This window comes from Chelon labrosus (genome assembly GCF_963514085.1).
Source record: "Chelon labrosus genome assembly, chromosome: 11".
Taxonomy (NCBI): Eukaryota; Metazoa; Chordata; class Actinopteri; order Mugiliformes; family Mugilidae; genus Chelon; species Chelon labrosus.
Window position 1 is genome coordinate 2176202 of NC_140344.1, and position 17689 is coordinate 2193890.

The 17689-nt window shown below is 39.6% G+C and overlaps 1 protein-coding gene across 1 annotated transcript in view; it reads right to left on the reverse strand.

Annotated features, from left to right (window-relative positions):
• Positions 1 to 16759, reverse strand: part of LOC311495896 (neuronal acetylcholine receptor subunit alpha-7-like) — a gene marked incomplete at its 5' end in the record, with an annotated part of 37781 nt that extends 21022 nt beyond the window's left edge. The window contains 3 exons of the mRNA XM_084555544.1: positions 2946 to 2990; positions 13887 to 14026; positions 16705 to 16759. Coding sequence (XP_084411670.1) covers positions 2946 to 2990; positions 13887 to 14026; positions 16705 to 16759 — 240 coding nt within the window. The remainder of the gene's footprint in view (positions 1 to 2945; positions 2991 to 13886; positions 14027 to 16704) is intronic.
• Between the last annotated feature and the right edge of the window lie 930 nt (positions 16760 to 17689).

A 17689-nucleotide genomic window follows, 5' to 3' on the forward strand; every position in this document is an offset into this window, starting at 1 on the left:
TTGCTCTCCTTCTCTCCTCCTCCAGGTTTCAAACTTCCTCCTGAATTAGAGTCCTCATTTCCTTGGGAGTGGACTTTGACCAATGCTGAAAATGGGAACTTCCTAAGCCTTGCCTTGGGATGCAGGGCTTGCCAATGATTTCCTTGATCTTGAGCGAACTTTTAGCTTGGGAAACTGCATTGTGGCAGCCCACTTCCTCCCTGATCTTGTTCTTATTCCAGACTCTCGGATCAGCTGATCTTGGGAGTCACTATATGTTAAAAGGAGTCTGCGCTTGGCACCTTTAAACTCTTCCACAACAGAACACAAGGGAAGCTGCAGCTGACCCAACCTTATGTAGAGCCCAACAGATGTAAAACTCAGGGGTATTCAACCATCTACAAAGGTACTCATTGCACTTCCTTTCCATTCCTTCAACAGATATTAACGTCACTTTGTAGACCGTGAGATGCCACATCAGTCAGGGGAGCAAGCCATGTTCGTACATCAAGCACTTAAATTTTCCAGAGAGGCCAGATTTATCCATCTTTTTCAGCCAATATTCAGCTTGATGTTCTGTGTTGGTGATGTTTTATAAGTGAGGGAGTCATCAAACCACTTCCCAAGGCACTTGATTGGGTTCCCCTTTACACTAAGGTTTGCCCTTCCCTTGCCCAAGTAGCTTGAACTATTCAGTCCTTTTTGTATCACCGAGCACCTTGATTTGTTTGGCCTGATGATCATCTTTGCCCAAGTTGCCATGCTGTCCAGTTCTGCCAAGACCCGCCCTTCTTGCCTGCACATGTGTGGTTGTTGTCACAGTAAGGTTGTCCATGAATGTCCTTCAGCAGTCGGCAACAAAAATGATTGGGTTCATGCCCATGATGAACACGACGGGTGTGATGGTGCATCCTGTTACTAGTGCTTTCTCAATTTTTGGAAAACTTGTTGTGAAGCTGGAAGATTAAAACCTTAGTTTGGTGTCTTCAGAGTAACTGATGATGAGACCCTGGATGTGGTTTGGGATGTAGTTGTGGTCCAAAGCCACTTTGATCAGGCTGGTGGGGATGGATCCATATGCATTTGCAAAGTCAAGCCAAACGACTGTGAGGTATTCTTTTGCTTCTTGTATAAACTGACTAATCATTTTTGTGATCACTTAGCAAATACTGGCAGAGTAACACCGTCAATTAAAATGCTAGACACAGTAAACATGTGATAAACTTTCTAGCTGCTGTAACAGTGATCTTTGGTGCTGCATTTAATGTGTTTATGCTTTGCTCTTTTGTTATGTGTCTGGGCATCCACACACAATACAATCTCTCTCTCCTAAAGTCTACTTCAATGCTGATACTGAGGCTGTTTTTATTCTCAGAGTGAGTCCTTTTTTTCTAGTTTGCCAGGAAAAAACTTCCTAAAGCTGAATTAACACAATGACATTCAAACATCTACACACTTCTTGCTGCAGGAATGTTTTCACTTGCTTAAAGACATTCATTCCTCTTCATGCAAAAATCCCCGCAATAACTCCATCAGCAGTGGAGGATGAGGAGGTAGAGGAGAAGAAGCAAACGCCAAATTAAATTAAGCCAAAACAGTTGGTCCTGGGAGGGAACTGAAAATGCCAAGCCTCTGGGGTTGAACCAACCTTTCCATCCGAGAGGAACAAATTAGGCTGGATTAGTGCATTACCACTTTATAAACATACATTCTACTGGACCTGATATGAAACCTAATTAAATTTGGAGTGCTGCATGAAATGGATTTGAGCAGCGCTCTTAATGAAATCCTATGCGCTCTCTTAGCTCTGCCATTCACACCACAGTCAGTTCTGTCTGACAAAAGGCAAAATAAGACCGCTAGAAATCTGAAGTGCGTAAAGCGTCAAAGAGAAGGAAGTGTCGACTCTCACAGAGCATTAGATGGAGTATTTGTGGAAACAAAGAGAAAAGTTGGCACTTTTAGCTCCCTTCTGGACTGAGTTTTGCTCCATCACAACAAACTTATCTGGGTCAAGTACTGGAGCTGAAGTTCTGCAGTTCCTCTCAAGGAAGAGATGATTTAGCTACAGGCTTGTATTTATTATCAGTATTTACTGGTTTCTTTCCCCAGAGTCAGTTTACAATTTACACTCGGTGTTCCCGGGGGCCTGACCAGTACAAATCTGTAATGGATGGAAGTTGTTCAGGTTTACTTTTCTGTAACTGTAGTTCAAGGGTTCCATGAGAGAGAAAGAGAGAGAAGTGTGGTAGCAGAAGAAGTATGGCATTCTGACAGTATGTCATGCATCACAAGAATACCTCAAAGGAAATGTTTGACATTTTAAAAAAATGCATTTATTCCCTTTCTTAGTGAGACTTGAAGACTGAGACCATGTAATGTGTGCACTTAAACTATAAATCCTCAGGTACAAGGAAACACTTCTAAAGTCACATGGAATGATTTGATTTTACTTATTCGCAAAAAATTATAAATAGGAAGGAATCCACTGCTCACAAATGTCTGACAGTAGATTATCCTATCCGAGCCGGATTTTCAGACTGCTGATGTGTCATTATGGAAATGACTTGGAGTGTGGGTGTTCTGACATGAATAATACACTACATTATTATTGTTTTGCCCTTTAGTTGCCCTGAATCAGTTTGTTAGTTGAGATCCTGGGCTCAATAGTTCCTGGAACTATTCAATCATACAAGTATTATTTCATTGTCATTTGTCAACAATTTTTGTTATTTACTACAGTTGTTTCTGACAACAGTTTTAGAGGATTAGTCGTACTGAAACACACTTAAACATAAGAACACAAAATATTCTATTAATACTGTAGTGTATCTTTTAGAATGCGCCTGTATGGATCAGCAGTAAAATATAAACTTCTGAGCACAGATAAAACACAATGTGTGAATAAAATGAGAGGAGAAAGGAACAGAAGAGGTATAAATCCTCTCACTGGGAAGAAAACTTACCAACTGCAGCCAGATGTTAGTGGTAAGTACTTGATTCTTCTCATCCTAAAACAGAAAAACAACAACAATTGCTCTTAAAAGGTAAGTGGAAGTGCTTCTACAAAAGCTACTAAATGTCAAGAACCTTTTCCCAAAACAGAAGTTAACAACAAGTGTTCAGCCATGCAAGTCATTATCCTGGAACCAACTGTGTCGGGAACAACCACAAAGGCAGCCTGTTACTTACAGTACGGTAGCTCAGCAGCTGTTACCTCACAAACCTACTCCTGCTTTGGGATCACACCAGCTGCAACATACTCTGACCAAACTCATATTCACCCCGATTTAACCCAATTGTAAATTTTCGTGACTGTACCTTGTGCTGTTGCCACGAAGTATTTTCTGCTACAGTATGCCACACAGACACACACATACAGACGTGCACGGAAGGTGACTAGAATAACTGCCACACTATAATGGCTGGTAAAAACATGAATACAATTCATTCATGCTTACTTCCACATATTTTACAATGTTCTTTAATCATTTGTAAGAGCTCCTTCAGTGGTAGCTCTGAGTAAACACCACAAAAGAAAAGAAAAGAAAAAAAAACCTCAGGAGATTCATTTTAGTGTTCCAGTCATTACTTTAAACATGGTGGTGAACCAGCAGAGGGGAAGATGAATATTAATAATGTCAGTTTGATGCATGTCCTGCCTGCTCTCAGGCAGCCAAGTGTATGGGGAGAATTAGAAGGTGGGGATGTAAGCAAGTGTCTGACCTGCAGGAGGAGTGTTCAGAAGGAAGGACATTAAAAGTAAAGAACACAAAGGTTTAATAATTGATCGACCTTCATTTAGTGTCTTACATTGACATACATTTTAGTATGTCAATGTTTGAAAAAATAAGTGAAAGACATTGCAACTACTGCCTTTTTCAACATAATTTAAAAAACAAACATTTGATAGTATTAAGTAGAAATCTATTAATAAAAGTGATACACTCACACAAAGATATATATTAAATTGATATTTTGTAGGTATTTCCATAATTGAAATAAATAAAAAGCATATCTTACACAAGGAAAAGGTTATTGTTTATTATTATGCTTTCAGATCCATAAATGAGAACCTCCTAAGGGGCCAACACAAATTGAGTCTCAGGAACAAAAAGGAACAAAAAGCAAGGGATTTATAAATATCTCCAAATTATGTGAAATAAGTCCCTACACTGGAAGGAAAATTAGCATGGATTTTAAACAACTGCCTGTGTGTCGAGGACCAAAAGCGACCATTCTGATGCAAGACATACGGTGGTGGAGAGCGCTCAACGCACTGCAGCTTGAGAAAAGACGTGTTAATAGACAAAACACAAGCAAGATTACATTTCATCCATTTGAGCCAACAGCAGGTGCACTGAAAATACTCACAAAACAAGCAAACACAGAAAGGCACTAACAACGCGCAAACAATAATGGAATGGTGAGTGGAAATGAGCATAAACAGAAACTTCAGTTGTTTTTCTGCGTAGTATTATTATTATTATTTTAACAACAGAGTCTTAAGAAGCATTTTGCTTACTGGCTGCCAATTCAAATAACTGGTCATTTTCTCTAATTTACATGCCACAAATCCTTCCCAACACAATGTTATCTACCTAGAGTTCCTACCCTCTTCCTGGAAATTAGTGAATTTAAGAACTGAAAGTTAACATTATTTAACTGATAACCAATAAAAAAACTAACCAAAGTGATAAGTGGTCATGTCAGCAAAACATTCCAACAGTTAAACTATCTTATCCATTATGAACTTATGTACTAATGTAACAGCTAACATAACGTTAGCATCATTTTGCAAGCTTAGTAGTGTGTTTTGTCAGATTATTTAAAATTGTCAGCCAATAAGCAAAATGCTTCTTAAGAATCAGGTTGTTAAAATAATAATAATACGCAGAAATAGAACTAATGTTTCTGCTCATTTCCACTCAGTAGCAGCAAATGTCAACAACTCCAAAAGTCATAAAGCTTTGAAAAGCAAGTGTGTCTAGTCCCGGGCAGTTCATCACTTCATGGGTGTGTGTCTTTGTATTTTTATCGAAGTAGCACTCACTAAGCCATGAAGCTGTTGCCTGTTGGAAACTGCATTGATGTGCAGTTTGCATATGTATGGGTTTGTAAAGTTGTTTTGTCCCACACGTAGAAACATCAGCGTAGCAGCAGAGTGAAAGGAAAGCAGAGCTGAGCTATTCTCAACCTCAATCTCACCTGAGAGCCACAGACCAGAACAATCAGCAAGCCAGAAAGAAAGCCCAGTGGTCTGGATATAAAACTCAGAGGCAATGAGGCAAAACAGCAGCAGCTGTGAAACTGTGCTCAGCAGCGGAGATGATTCCAGCTGATGACCACCACCACTTCCCTCCACACAGACAGGCTTTTGCTGGCAGAGCAGAGGCTACAGATAGACACAGAGCATGATGATGTGGCTTTTTAAGGTCACACTGAACAGAGAGCTTGTTTACATCTGGACTCTTTGGAAATAAGCTTAAAGTTCACAACTAATAAAATACAGTTTGATATATTAAACATTATCACCCTCTCCAACTAACAATTAATCCGCCTTGTGCCCTGTACTAAATATAATTCTACAGTATGTTTCTGAGACAACTACATCAGGAGTGATTTTAGATGTTTGGAACAACCACTGAACTACTTTTTACATCGCTGTACTTTGTACATCTTGCCATAAAGATACAGTCTTATACTTCCACACCTGCCCATTTCACGATATATTCCAAACACTGCCGTGCTCCGAGGTTAGGAAAATCTTTTGTTTCATTGATGTAAATTTGCTGGGACTTCAGGTCCATTAGATTGCGTTGTAACTATGTTTCATTGGTACAACATCCATAAAGTAGCAAGCAGTAAACTATATATTGACGAAAGACATAGTGTAAAAACACAAGGTACCTGCTATGCCACCAAATGAAGGCACAAAGACAAGTCTGATATGGCTAGAACACATTGATCCCATCACAAGATGGTCTCTCATTTTACACAAAATTTGTCCTGACATTGCTAGGAGTCAATTAACAAGTGAACAGTCTCTGTTATTGTTCAACATATAGTATATGACCAGATGACTACATTCCTGGTAACTATTGTTACCATGGTGTACTGGAATGTCCCTGTTTAAGCTGGATATTTTAATACTTGAGAAGCAATAAGTGTGAAGGGAGCTCCCCTTAGTTCCATAGCCTACCTTAAGATTTTAACAAAGACTGAAGCTAAAAGTCTAGTGCAGACTTACATCAGTAAATCTGCCTTTGAATATAGGGGTCTCTAAGATTGAGGACGTGGGACACTCAGTTTGAACTGTACTCTGTGTATCAGACAAGTTTCATCTGAGAAATATCTAAAAACTAAGCTAAACCAAAGGCAACTGAACTTTGTTGGGGTTGTCTTCGCCTTTGTTTTAGCTTTGTTTAGAGACAGCAGTATATCTGCAACTTCTTAAAAAGAACAGCAATAAAACAGAAGTCCTCCTTGTCGGTTCTAAGTCCACTCTAGCAAAAGTTTCTAACTAATTATCGATAACTCCACTGTACTTCCCTCCCCTCAGGTCAAGAGTCTGGGTGGATCTCCGGAAACCCACATCAACAACGTGACTTGATCTGGTTCCTGCCACCTCTACAACATCAATTGACTTCACCATCCCTAACACAGAACGCCACAGCCATTCTTGTCCACACCCTCATCGCCTCACACATTGACTACTCCAACTAACCTCCTCAGCCACCCAGCTTATTGCCCTACCTGCCCGACTGTCCACCATGGGTTTCAGAGCATTCAGTTGCTCAGCTCCACACCTTTGGAACACTCTCCCACCTGACATTTGAAACATAGACACATGCTTCAAATCCAGACTCAAAACACATCTTTTTAAAATAGCTTACTCCATTTAACCCACTTTCCCTCTTATCTCATTTCTATGTACTTTTAAATATGTATGTTTTATTTTTATGATGTTTTATGTGATCTTGAGTGCTTTGAAAGGCACCCACAAATAAAATGTATTATTATTATTATTATTATTATTATTAGTAGTAGTAGTAGTAGTAGTATCTGAGAATCATTCACATACAAATGGAGGGAACAGCCTGAGGTCAGAAGAAGACAGTCTATAAAAACACTGCTGGAGATGGAAAGCTGCTTCTGTATAAGACTGAATCTGGATCTGTGTCATTATCAGATATTAATAAGGTTCAAGACTCAGCAACGATTAAATATTCAAACGCTGTGAATGCTGACAAATGATGAAGTCTTCTGAAAATGGATAAGAACTAATCACACTAATACATAATGCAGCAGGATAGAGAAAACACTATGATAAGTGAGGGGATGATAAACTCTAAAGATTCCAGGAAAGATGAGACAGAGTAATGATGACATTCTGTCACAAGGTGCTGCAAGTAGCAGCCACACTGAGCTTGTTGGAGGTACAGTAGTTCTGTTCTCACAGACGGCAGTAAGAGCCTATTTCTTGCAACTTTTCATCTTATCAAGCTGGACAATACCTTGCACCATGTCATCTTATTGTGGAGAATACCAGTTGCACTACAACACAGGCTGTGACACTGTTGGTTATATGCTGTGGCTTCAACTTATTGGATTTTCTGTTCTTTATGAAATACTTGTGAAATACTACTGGTGAATTTAGGATCATTGATGAACTCCGGACTGAATTCTTTGCATCCAGCAGAGTTCAGACTGAGTCACTGATACTGATCAAAACCCCTATCGTGCCCACACGAAAATATATTCTGTTTATTTTGTGGTGGGAACAATGTGAGAGAATCTTTAATAACTCCTTTACCAATTAGCAGGTTTAGGGTGCCGCTGTTATTGTGTAAACTGTGAACTGTGTGATAAAGTGAGCTTCGCTCTAGATTTATGCCACAAAGGCATAATACACCCACAAAGTAATACGCCAGAAAGAGACATGCTTCTGAGACGTCTATTCTCAGCACTTTGTCCGACACCACCTCCCAACTGTTAAATACTGTGTACTCAACACCAAAATACCACACAGACAGGCAATGTGAATTTAAAGTTCATGTAAATATCAGTGCTTCTTCTGGGAGAAACTGAACAAAACACAAGCTCCTGTCTCTTAGAGACACTGCCCCTCCCCCCACAGATACACACATATACAAACACACAACAACGCAGTCGTGTTGCTATTGCTGAGGGACAGTTTTGGAGAGGCTACCTACCCTCTTAACTCTATGTGGGCCACCCATGAAATGCTTGGAATTCAAATGGTTCAAATTCATAGTCATCACTTGGCTCGACAGTAAATGCTGTCTGTATGGCAGATCTTTTTAGTTATTGTTTATTTTGTAATAGAACAAGAAATTTGATAGACGTCGGCACTTTATTCTGTAAACCAAATACATGGGCTTTTTGTTTGGATTTAATAACAATCATTTATACTGTACTGATCCCACATGGGGAAATTCTTTCTCTGCGTTTGACCCATCCATGTGTTCACACAGTGATGTGTACACTCGGGACAGTGGGCTGACTCATGTGTAGTGGCCCTGGGAGCAATTTGGGGGTTAGGTGCTTGCTCAAGGCACCTCAGCCATGACATGCGAGCCTTTGACCATTTGGTCCCAAAGCTGCTTCTCTAACCACTACGCCATAGTGTGAGGTTGTTCCATTCCAAACCTACATTGTCACAAAAACATGTCAATACACTGGCCCGCTTCAGACAGGGAGGGGGAGAGACAGGCAGACAGAAAGAAAGGTTATTAATCCTACTGTTGCCTTTAATATCAAACATTAAAATAAAAAATAAACTGTTTTCTACATAAACTGTGATCAAAGGGATGGATGCAGACAATGTGTAATGTGTAACTCTGAACACGTTCAGACTGTTCAGAGTTACACATTACACGTGATGGATGTTATGTGTGTTTCCGTGTATTGTTCCATATTTGTACACGTGATGGAATGGGATGCTACTTGCATTACGGACTATAACATTTTAATTTTTTCTGTACTTCTGGTTTCAACTAAGATTCAAAATAAAGGTTGAGCTGCTGTGGAAAATCCATGCACTGAGTGGGGAGATAACTCCAGAGTTCATGAAAACAAAACTTCTTAAAAACAAAGATTAACATTCAAGCAATAACCTGGTGTAGTCACACTCAATTATTTATCAGAATAGAAGTCTGGTAACACACCATTTGGATTACAATATGGAGCATGTTTCAACCAACACAGATAAAAAACTGAAAAATCTCATGTGATCAGGATAGAGTGGTGGTATTTAAAATACATTAGCATATTTGATTTGAAGAGGTTGGTGAAGAGTTGTAAAATCATCCTTCTTCTTCCTAACACACAGGCACACTCCTAAACTGCAGTAGAAAGGTATGAACTGCAGACACTTCGTCATTTGGAAATGTTCTATCGATATGACAATTCTAAAATAATTGTATTTATAAAGATTTTTTATAAATACAAAGATTTAATTGTTGTCTTTGATGCAACAAAATATTCTCACAATTAGAATATCACATTAACAGTTTCATTCAGTTCTTCATATCTGTAGACAAACATTTCATGCTTTTCCACCATGTATTAAAACAGTGTCAGCAGTAAGTACAGATGATTATCAGCTGGTTAAATAAAGGTGGGGTTGATTAAAAGATGAATAGCCTTCTGAAGTATGCAGCAAATGTGGCAAAATAAGATAAATATACACAGACAGAATCCAGATTCTCAAGATTATCATCATCCATCTTTATGTGCATGTACAGGAAACTTTGATCATTCTTATAATTAACTTAACTTAAACTCTTTGTTACATCTGAGTGGAAAGTGATAAGGAACAATGGTTATTAAGGGTGATACCTTCAAATTCCAACTGTGGCAGTACAGTTGGTTCATCGTACACTCTGGATTCCTCTACATATGGGGCCACACTGTGTGTGTTGTCAGATGCTGTCATAGTGGAGATGAGGAGTCCTGCAGTGAGGGAATGCCATGCTGAGGCTTGAATGCATTAGTATTTCAGTTTGTCTGAATGTATTCACTCATATACATTCAGACAGTCACTTACACACACATATAACACATGCAGATAAATAGTGCGTTGTCTGTCTCAGCTGTGCTGTGGCAGTAGCATGCATGTGAAAATCATTCATTCATTCATTCATCTTCTGTAACCGCTTATTCCTGTTAAGGGTCGCGGGGTCTGCTGGAGCCTATCCCAGCTGTCATCGGGCGAGAGGCGGGGTACACCCTGGACAGGTCTCCAGTCTATCGCAGGGCTAACACAGAGAGACAGACAACCATTCACACTCACACTCACACCTACGGCCAATTTAGAATCACCAATGAACCTAACCAGCATGTCTTTGGATGGTGGGAGGAAGCTGGAGTACCCGGAGAGAACCCACACAGACACAGGGAGAACATGCAAACTCCACACAGAAAGGCCCAGTCGACCCATGGATTCGAACCCGGGACCTTCTCACTGTGAGGCATCAGTGCTAACCACCTCTCCACTGTGCCGCCGCGTGTGAAAATGTCTGATAATATTAAAATGATACCACTGACAAAAGTCATTGTGGGTTGGGACTGAAGACAAATATAAATCTTTGCTGCTGTCACAGGAAAAAGCTGGTGCACTCATTATATTGAAATATAAATACTCCTGCTATGCTTAGATACATGTAGCAGGGAGAAGGGGAGTCAGGAATAGGAAACAACACAACTTTAGTGAAATGACCTAGCCCAAAGTGTAGAGGACCCTGAAGAGTTTGATATTTAAAGGTACTATAACCTGTCAGTATTTGGTGGTGACTTGTTATTTAAAGATTCACAAAATTAAACAATAGTAAAATTAAAAGGATAATATTGAACTCTCAAGGGCCTGAAGGAACAGAAGCACCATGTCAAGTGTAAATGTCAACCAAATGTGGATGTGAATCATTCAGGCAAAGCAGCAGCAGAAGTAATCAAACCTTAGAGCTTATGATACTCTTATACCACTTTTGACTGAGTTTGTAACTTACAATTTAAAAAAAAAAATGTGCAGGCCTACTTAAGAATCCGCTGATTCTATCTGGTTCAGTGGGTGAGGCTCAACCAGGTACGCCTTTAGTCTTTCTGCCAGGTGGAAATGCAGAAAGGCAGCTGATTTTGGTAAAAAAAACAAAAAAAAAAACAAAAAAAAAAACAAGGTAGAAGTAACCAAAAATAAGGAGGGACAACCAGAGCACATGGGCAGGGAACAACAAAAAAACGCAGACAAACTGACATGAGACAAAGGCAGAGGCAAGGCCGTACAGTATATATTTATGGAGAACTAATTGGAAAAGACAAAACAGGTGAAACTAAGGAGGAGAGGAGCACGTAGACACAAAGCAAGACAGGTTAAGTGCAATCCCGAGTGTGGGAAAAACTTAAACGCAAATAGACAACCCATTATAAAATTATAAAACAGGAAATACAAGAGAACCAAACTGGATAACAAAAGGTACCAAACACAACGTCAGGATAGACGACAAACTTAGCACCGTGACAGCACCCTATGTAGCATAATCATGTTTTTATGGAGTCCAGAGTATGACCAGAGTTATTAACTTCAGCTAACCTTTGTTATGACCAATGGCAGATAGGAAGGGAAAACAAAGATGTCATGCTGACATTCCCTCTGAGGTATTGATTTTGTGCTCACATTTGACACTCTGTTGAACCTTTACTATTCCAGTGACCTACCAGTGGAACAATGGTTGCACACACAGGCGGATTTAGGTATGGGTGACATGGGCAGCCGCCTAGGGTGACAAAAAAAAATAAAAAATATATATATATATATATTTGAACAATTGTTTCATTTATGTGATCACTTTCTATTGCTCTGAACGCTGCGTCCAGTCAGTTTAATATGATTTCACTTTGAGCGTTGAAGTGGGCACAACTTTCTGATGAGCAGACAGTCTTCTGCTTGCTGGACAGAAGATCTCAGTCACAGATGCCAAGTGGGATGCGGACAGGGGCGTTTTTATTTCACATCGGGAGTAGGGGAGAGCTAACCTATCAAATAGTGGACCTCTACAGTAGACTAGTATGTACTGAAAATGATACCACAAAACACCATCAAATGAACCACAAATGAATTAATTATTTATACTGATAAGACAGGACTATCATTTCCCAGACATAATTTTCTGCTTTGTGTTAAATAAGGAAGTTAATACAAAATCACTATGTACACCATTAAGGTGAATTGGTTTAGCCCTAACTCTGTACTGATGGGTAATGTAGTGATTCTGCACTGACTCATTAACACCATGGAGTAGAAGAGGTCAAAGCCATCAGGTGCCCAGTTTAGAAAAAAGAGAAACAAAGGTATGCTACTGTCATCTATTTACGAGGATGGTGATGATATTATGCATGTAATAATGAAATAAGATGGATAGCAGACCTATGTTAGCTTGTTGCCCTGTTGTTCACTATACTCTTACACAGGGTGACAGTTTCTCTTTCTGTCGGCTAAAACTGGATATATTTCAATTTAATAATGCTGTTACAACCTAACACATGATTTATTTTCAAACTTTTGATATAACACCACCATGAATGTTTTCCATGCTGTTGATTAGGCCCTGGGTTCATTTAGGCCAGGCTGGTTTCCAAATAGACTAGAACTGCCTCTGGCTGTATGTCTACACTATGCACACAACTGCAGTCTGCAAGAGTGTACCATGACACATAAGGTTTTTGTGATTCATATAGTGCAAACCCTTTCAGTCAACACTATTGTCAGACCAAAAAGCAGAAAAACAAAGTTGGTGAAACTCAAGTATGAAGCCTCATAGTGCTCCATCAGTCAATTTCTGTTAAATGTTCACTCTATCCAGTCCAGTAAAGTATTTATTCTGAAACACACAATTCCATGAGTAGATCCACAAGGACAGCTGCTGCATCAGCTTATTTGCCTAATTTTTCAAGCATTCTCAGACATAACTTGAATTAACATTTAAATACCAGACAAACCTTGGTATCAGAATAGCATCGGCACCCTGAGGTTTTCATTGACACCTCACCTCACACTGAAAAGGAGGTTCCATGCCCTGTCCACAGTCTATGATATCCAATGACGTTCTTCACCGAAAAGAACCGGATGACTGTTGCCTTGTGTGGCCAATGAAATTCTGCCACTAGCAGTTACAGTAATTCTGACTGGATAAAACATTAGCATGTTCCCTGTCAGTGTCTCTCCAAATGGTTCAAGAACAACTTTCAATTTATTTTGAAAGTTTAAAAGAATCGTTAATAACACACTAAACCCCAAGTTGTTTGGTACTTGCACATGAACATGTGTGTGCTTGTGTGAACAAATAGATGTTTTCTATGCAGATGTGTCACTGCATAGAAAAGTGCTTTATAAATACAAGACCATTCACCAACAAACTCCAGAAGAACAAGGACCAACACTAACACAGCAAAGCATTTTTTAAACTGCTCTTCACTCTGACTGGAACATGTAGAGACTCCAGTGATTGATATGAAACCTTTCACATAGTAATGCAAGACCTTTCTTTTTATCATTTATGTACAGTTGTATAAATCCCACTTAAGCCTTAACGTTTTATGGAACTTCTGTGCATAAGGTACACAAAAACACACAAACTCATGCCCATATTTTCTAATCTTACATAATGTATTGTATATTTACACTTGCATACCGTCTTTGCCCAGTATTTTCATTATGTACTGTATACAATGTTTATACGTCCCGTCTGTGTGATGCTACTGGATACCAAATCTATCTATCAGGAGATTCACATTCCTTCCTTAAGCCTTTTTTAAAAATAAAAAAATATATTATTTGTTTAATTTGCTTAAACACTCCTAAATTCCCATATAACTTTGTATGTTCTTACCACATCCATGATCTGCAGCAGGCTGAAGCTGAACTGGACTGTCAGGCTGTGGGAGTCATTGTTGACTGGTCGCTCTAACGGGTTGTAGTTCTTCATCAGCTCCTTGTAGAGACGCCGCTGATACATCCCCTGCAGAGAGGCTGGAGAAAAAAATTAAAGGACGTCAGCACAGTAGCTGGAAGTAGAATGTATTTGATTAGGGCTTCAATCTGAGCATGGGTGCTACAAGTGTGTCCTGACACAATTTACTGGCTATATATCTGTTCTAAAATGTAAGTATAAACCTTATGGCTGGTGTTCAGTGGACTTGCCCTACCTCGCTATCCAATTCACATTAATAAAACACCATTGTTTACAATAACTGAGCTCTCTGATAGGTTACCATCACAGCAAACGAAAAGTATATGAAAGCAGAGGATTGTGATCAGCTCGTGTCATCTGGCTCAGCTGCTCTTACTGTATGATTTGAATATGTAGAAAAACAAGAAACTGTTGAGTTGGCCAGTGAGTTCTGTGTGATTGTTTGAGACTGGGGTTGTTTTAAAATCTATTTTATCTATGTATTTATTCATGTACAAATGATTGTTTGCTGCGCTGTCGTGGAGCTGGTGAAGAACATGGTTTCTTGTGTATGCAAATACTATGAGAAACGACAGCATAGTTCATCTTGAATCTCGAATTTCATGCTGCATTCTGATTGGCTGATTATAGCAGCACTTTGGTCGTGGGAACCGTGCTGAAGGCTGTCTTCCACCTCCAGAGCTCTAAGTCTGCTGTCAGTGTCTCAGAGTGAGATTTAGGTTTCACTGCATTTCTCTCACAATTGTCACCTTTCATCTCAGTCAGCCCTTAATCGCGACAGAGAAAAGAGGTTTTATGCGCACTGGTTACGTCAGCCTTGGTAAAGTTGACTGACAGGAGCTGACCAGCAACACACATACACTTGTCAATCCCAAGGACATGAGTACTAGCCAACAGAAACATTTCACCTTTTAGCGCTGGTTTTCTATTTCATTCATTTTTCCCTTTAACCTGGTTGCTACGGCTGGTCATAGTAAATGCAACTAAAAAACAGATTGGTCCACACAGCCAGCTATTGAGCCATAAAAACATGAAAGCTATTTGCATTCATGCAGTGAAAATATGTTGGGGAGTATTTTTTGCATTTCATCCTGTGTCACTAAAAAAATCTCCTTAAATGGGCCACACCGTCGGTCTGATGTTTCTATATCCATCAGATCAGTGTACAGTGAATTACCCAGTGACAACACATATGATTTAATGAGTCCCAGTGTGCCGTAAGGCTGTGTAATGGCCAGTGGACTGCTTTGGGGAGATAAAAGCTAAAAACTTCAGTTCAACCCTTAAAATTGAAAGGCTGTGGGTGACTTATAGAAACAGAGCTTCTTTACAAGGATTCTTTACACTGTGAAGTGTCTATTTTCTGTTGGAGTCTCTGCAGAAAAGATCACAGCTTTAATGGTATAGAGCATGAATACGGTATTAAAGTTCAAGGTTTTCCTTTAGAGGAGTTAACACTCAGACAGAAAAAGTTCTCTTCTTTTTCCTTGTGTGTCTTCTGCTTAAAAAGGCATGTACAGCACAAATTCTATGCAACCAATCTCTTCCAGCAGTCATTAAACTGACTGAAGTAGTGATGTGATCAGACTAGAGATGGCTCACCTTAAACAGAGAGAAATAACCTTAGTTAAAAAAATGTTGTGTATAGTATTTCACGTTGTATGACCAGCTGGTTAGAGGAGCACTTACATTTTGGGAACTGCAGGCTGTTTTTGGTCTCTGAATCTGCTGTCGGTGGACGTGTCTCAGAGGTGAGATCTAGGATCCCCGTTAGCATCAACACACAAAGGTTTCATTACATTTCTCTCTTAACTGTCATCTTTCAGCTCAGCCAGCCCTTATTTGAAATAGAGCAAAGGGACTCTGGTTTCATCAGCCTTGGTAAAGATGAAAACTCATCCATTTGACTGGCAGGTACTCAGTGAGACCCTGACCGTCTGTGGGGGAGGGAAGCTGAGGAGCTGAGGAGCAATACACTTGTTATTGTGAAACCTAAGGACATGTTTCAGTCTTTAGTGTCACTTAACAACAAAGCATACCAACTTACAGCCGTCTCACCGCTTTGTTAAAATTTATGTATGATTAAAAAATTGACTAAATTTATAAATCAACTGGAATAAAACATTTTCCAAAGTAAATATAATACAGTTCTGACAGTCTGCAGAAGTAGGGGCTTGCAGAAAAGATAGTGGTGGGCTAAATACTTTGCTTTGACTAACTGTGTCTAATGTTGTAGTACTGACATTGAACATGTAATATTTAATAAAACATTTATATATATTGGAGACATTTTTCTTCTATAGTATTTCACGTTAATTGATTTTATTCATTTTCTATTACTTTGCAAAGGACCTGTCTCAAAAAACTGGACAGTGCAGTTATTATTATTGTAGACCATTTTAGTCATCTTTGCCACTCTGCTTACTATCTGTAAATAAAACAACCTGGCTGATATCATGGCAGGGAACAGGCCGAGCTGTGTTTTTTGTGTGATTTTTTTTTTCTAGTTCAAAACCATCCAAGAGAGAATATAAAGGCTGCTTAAAGGATTAGATTAGGTTTTAAGGTACTGGAATTAGGTTCTTGTTAAAAGTAAGGAGTTCACTATCTAGAAGTGTGTGTTGCTAAGGATGGGTGAGGGAATGGATTATGTCAATGAGTGTCCTCATAGCAACAGAAAGAACAACATGAGTGTGTGTGTGTTTGGGTTGTGTGTGTGTGTGTGGGTCGAGCCTACCGTGGATGAGACAGCAGAGCGTCAGGACGTGCAGCATGAAGATCCGAGCGTCCATCCTCAGCAGCAAGCGAGTCAGAGATGAGAAACTGACTGTGAGTTCCTCCTAAATCAACGGCAAATACCAGAGAGAGAGAGAGAGAGAGAGAGAGAGAGAGAGAGAGAGAGAGAGAGAGAGAGAGAGAGAGAGAGAGAGGAATAGGGAATTTGCTCAGAGGGGGAGATGGGCATGCTCCTCCTCCCAAAAAACATCCAGACACCGAGGAGAGAGAGGGAGAAAGAGTTGTGTGTGCATGTGGACTTGCATTATCAGGTGGTATCCACAGCTACATTGTGTGTGCTCAACTTCCTTTCAAGGTAAATACCAACCCTCCACATCTCAAGGTACTGGATGAATTTAAAAGAAATTGATTCTTAGAAGTAACACCCCGATGAGTGTGCGTGTGTGTTGTGCTAAGGATGCTATTCACATACTGTATCTCAATATTTGTTTCATTCAAATAATACAAAAAGTGAGGCTAAAAGAAGACTGCATCCATATATACAGTGGACTCCACTGAAAGCCATTTAAAATACCTCTCTCCCTCCACTGCCTCTGCTCTGGTTGCGGTTACTGCTAAAATCTTGACAACCAAATGTATAAGGTAAATGGTCTTGTTTTTATATAGAGCTTTTCTACCAACTGGTACTCAAAGTGCTTTACAGCTACAATGATATATCTACTCATTCACTCACCCAGGCACACACACACCAGTGCCAAGGGGACTGGGAGCAACGGGGGGTGCGCAGACACTTCAACATGTGACATGTTCTGAGGTTCAAACCACTAGCCCTTTGGTTTGTGGACAACCCGCTCTACCTACTAGAGCCACAGGGTATGACATTTTTAAAATACTGCGTACAGTTAAAGTAGCAGTCATCAGTTAATAATTGTCAGTTCAACAAAAATATCCACAGTAAGTGCGCCCTCAAGCTTGTATGGCTCCTT